Source organism: Cyprinodon variegatus, unplaced genomic scaffold (assembly GCF_000732505.1).
Source record: "Cyprinodon variegatus isolate N-32 unplaced genomic scaffold, C_variegatus-1.0 Scaffold4519, whole genome shotgun sequence".
Taxonomy (NCBI): Eukaryota; Metazoa; Chordata; class Actinopteri; order Cyprinodontiformes; family Cyprinodontidae; genus Cyprinodon; species Cyprinodon variegatus.
The window spans coordinates 1-3,371 of NW_015154972.1; the positions used below are offsets into that span (position 1 = coordinate 1).

The 3,371-nt window shown below is 35.9% G+C and overlaps 1 protein-coding gene across 1 annotated transcript; it reads left to right on the forward strand.

Moving 5' to 3' along the window:
- The first annotated feature begins 960 nt into the window (after positions 1–960).
- LOC107081368 (MLX-interacting protein-like) lies at positions 961–1,996 on the forward strand. The gene is made up of 4 exons (XM_015369556.1): positions 961–1,068; positions 1,516–1,601; positions 1,724–1,813; positions 1,927–1,996. Exons 1-4 carry the CDS (start codon positions 1,062–1,064, stop codon positions 1,978–1,980), a joined length of 237 nt encoding a protein of 78 aa, XP_015225042.1. The 5' UTR covers positions 961–1,061; the 3' UTR covers positions 1,981–1,996.
- The last annotated feature ends 1,375 nt before the right edge of the window (positions 1,997–3,371 follow it).

Sequence of the window (3,371 nt, forward strand, 5' to 3'; positions counted from 1 at the left end):
TAAGTACATGCCATTTACCATTTAGGCAGATGGCCTAAAGGTTTGCTACAGGAACATACTTTTTCCATTTTTATACTGATCTGTTTATTCTGTTATTACCTAATCCTGATGCTTGATCAATTCGCTAGTTTTGATGATGCTGTTTGCTTCCTAAGAAACATTTTTCACAAAACAGCTGGATTCTTAATGACATTAAATTGTGCTCAGACTCTAGTTACTAATGGCTTGACCTCTGGTGTTAGTTGATTTGCTTTTAATTCTTGGTGTATGCAATGGTAGCAAAGGGTCAGTTACATATGCACTTCACAGCTATGTATTAATTATTTTATATTATTTATATGTGTTAATCCGGATAAAGAGCTGGTAGTTTGATTTCAAAGATGAAACTAAGGGGGTCAGCCTCATGGTTATAACCAATCAGATAACTACAGATGTGGCACAAATAGAGAGACAGGGTCAGTTTTTGTAATTTTGTAGTCTGAAACATTTTAATGCGTCAAACTCTCCAGTGAATGATTTCTGTCCATTTCTCCTAAACAATCTAAGGATATAAGGTGTACTCTCTATTACGTTCTTAATTTGATTGCAACATTGCTCCGTTGCGGTCACCAGGTTGTTGTTATGCTTGCAGGAACACAATGCTGCATTATGGGTAATTCTGGCACATACATCGTAAAGTCCTGACCTCTGAGCTGTGATTGGTCCAGCCAGATAGAATCTGAGTCTACAGAGTAATACAGTCTTGCTGGCCAGGCTACAGCACATATTACATTTTTATTTGTAAAAGAGTTAAAGTCATTTCCTAATCTTTTTCCCCTCTTCATAACTATACATTACTTTGTCTTTGTTACATAAAATTAGCATAATGTGCAAACATAGATTTAAATTTTAGGAAAATAAACTGACTATTTCTATGAAGCTTTTGATTTGATAAATGTTGACCTTTTCTTTTACCTTTCAGTGGAAAGTTGGTGTCTCCTAAATGGAAGAACTTTAAAGGTCTAAAGCTGCTCTGGAGAGACAAGATCCGGTTGAACAACGCCATATGGAGAGCCTGGTATATGCAGTGTAAGAACTCAAGTCTATAGAGGATTTTCTATGTGGTTACATTTTTACAGTGTAATTAATAAAGACATCAGGATCTAGTTCGTCTTCTTGGTTTGCCTTTCTTTTGTTTTAAAGCTCTTCTGTTTGTGCATTTTATCCAGTTATTAATATTCATTGAGCAATATCTGCGACTAAATAAACTTATAAGCTGTGCTTTGAATTGCATTTTAATATAAATATTGTTGAATCTTCAAAATGTTGGTGTTTAAATTAATTTAGGTTACTCGGATACACTTAATAAAGCGTGGTATAATTGATGGGCAGACAGACTATTTATATAAGTGCCTCCTGCTTTAGGAATTAAAATGTGCAGTCTTATTAAAGGGGAAAAAATATTGGTGATAGAAAACATGGATGTTTTTATATTTTGACCTGAGAGTGAACTGAGGCTTTGATGTCTTCCCTTAGATGTGGAGAAAAGGGGAAATCCTGTGTGTCACTTTGTTACCCCCCTGGATGGAAACATGGATTTAGACGTCCATCGTCCTGCGGAGGTAATGACAGACTATTGTGGCAATTGCAACCAAATAATTTTATGTACATTGTTTTTTCACATGGTTTTATGTTTTCCCTGCATTCTCTTTGAGACTTCCTGTTTCTTTCTTTTCTCTCACAGGCTGTTGCTTCAGATGGAAAAAACTGGAAAAGAAGAATTGAAATTGTTATCAGAGAATATCACAAGTGGAGAACGTACTTTAAAAAAAGGGTATATTGTTCTTTTATGAAACTCTGCACTGCTAATTATTGCTAAAACAATTCTGTAGTCTTTCCTTTGTCTTTTCTCTGTTTGGTAACAAAACATTATCCACTGTATTGTAGCTACAGAAACATAAAGATGATGACCTTTCCAGCTTACTTAAGGTATGGAGATGATCGTAGTTTTTTATACTTAGTGTTTATATGTATATATATTTATGTGTGTGTGTATGTATGTATGTATGTATGTATGTATGTATGTATGTATGTATGTATGTATGTATGTATGTATATATATATATATACAAAGTCATATAAAGAAAGTTTGGGCACTCCTATTATTCTTCATTATCACATTATATTTGAGTGTTTTCATCAGCTATTTTAGTTTGGTATATCTAATACCTGATGGACACAGTAATATTTCAGAATTGAATCGAGGTTTATTGTACTAACAGAAAATGTGCAGTATGCATTAAAACAAAACTTGACAAGTGCAAAAATGTGGGTACCCAAATCATTTTATTGATTTCATTACCCATAACTAAATTTCACTGACTTACTGAAACACAAAATTGGTTTAGTAACTTCCTTAAGATTGTGAACTTCATAGCCAGGTGTATCCAATCATGAGAAAATGCATTTAACATGGCCAGTTGCAAGTTGTTCTGTTCGAATCTCCTCTGAAGATTCATCATAGGGGCCTCAAAACAATTCTCAAATGATCTGAAAACAAAGATTGTTCAACAAAGTCGTTCAGGAGAAGGATACAAAAAAGTTGTCTCAGAGATTAAAACTGTCAGTTTCCACTGTGAGGAACATAGTTATGAAATGGATGACCACAGGGACAGTTCTTGTTAAGCCCAGAAGTGGCAGGCCAAGAAAAATATCACAGAGGCAGAGAAGAATAATGGTGAGAATGGTCAAGGACAACCCACAGACCACCTCCAAAGACCGGCAGCATCATCTTGCTGCAGATTGAGTCACTGTGCATCGTTCAACAATTTGGCGCACTTTGCACCAGGAGAATCTGTATGGGAGAGTGATGCGACAGAAGCATTTTCTACAAGCACGCCACAAACAGAATCGCTTGAGGAAATCAAAAGCACATTTGCACAAACCAGCTTCATTTTGGAATAAGTTCCTGTGGACTGATGAAACAAAGATTGAGTTGTTTGGTCATAAAAAAGGCGTTATGCATGGCGGCAAAAAAACACAGCATTCCAAGAAAAGCACTTGCTACCCACTGTAAAATTTGGTGGAGGTTCCATCATGCTTTGGGGCTGTGTTGCCAATGCTGCCATTGGGAATGTTAAAGTTGAGGGTCGCATGGATTCCACCCAACATCAGCAGATTCTTGAGAATAATGTTAAAGCTACAGTGTGTAATAAATACAGGGATATACAGTCAGAAATTTAATATATTATACATAACTATGTTATTTATCATCATCTATGAGCTCAGCCTCTTAACCATAATATTTGCGTTGCCTTAGAATTCGTTATTTATAATTACATAGGAGCGGGTCTCACAGCCATGGAGGCAGACATCTTTGCGCTACGGCAGCG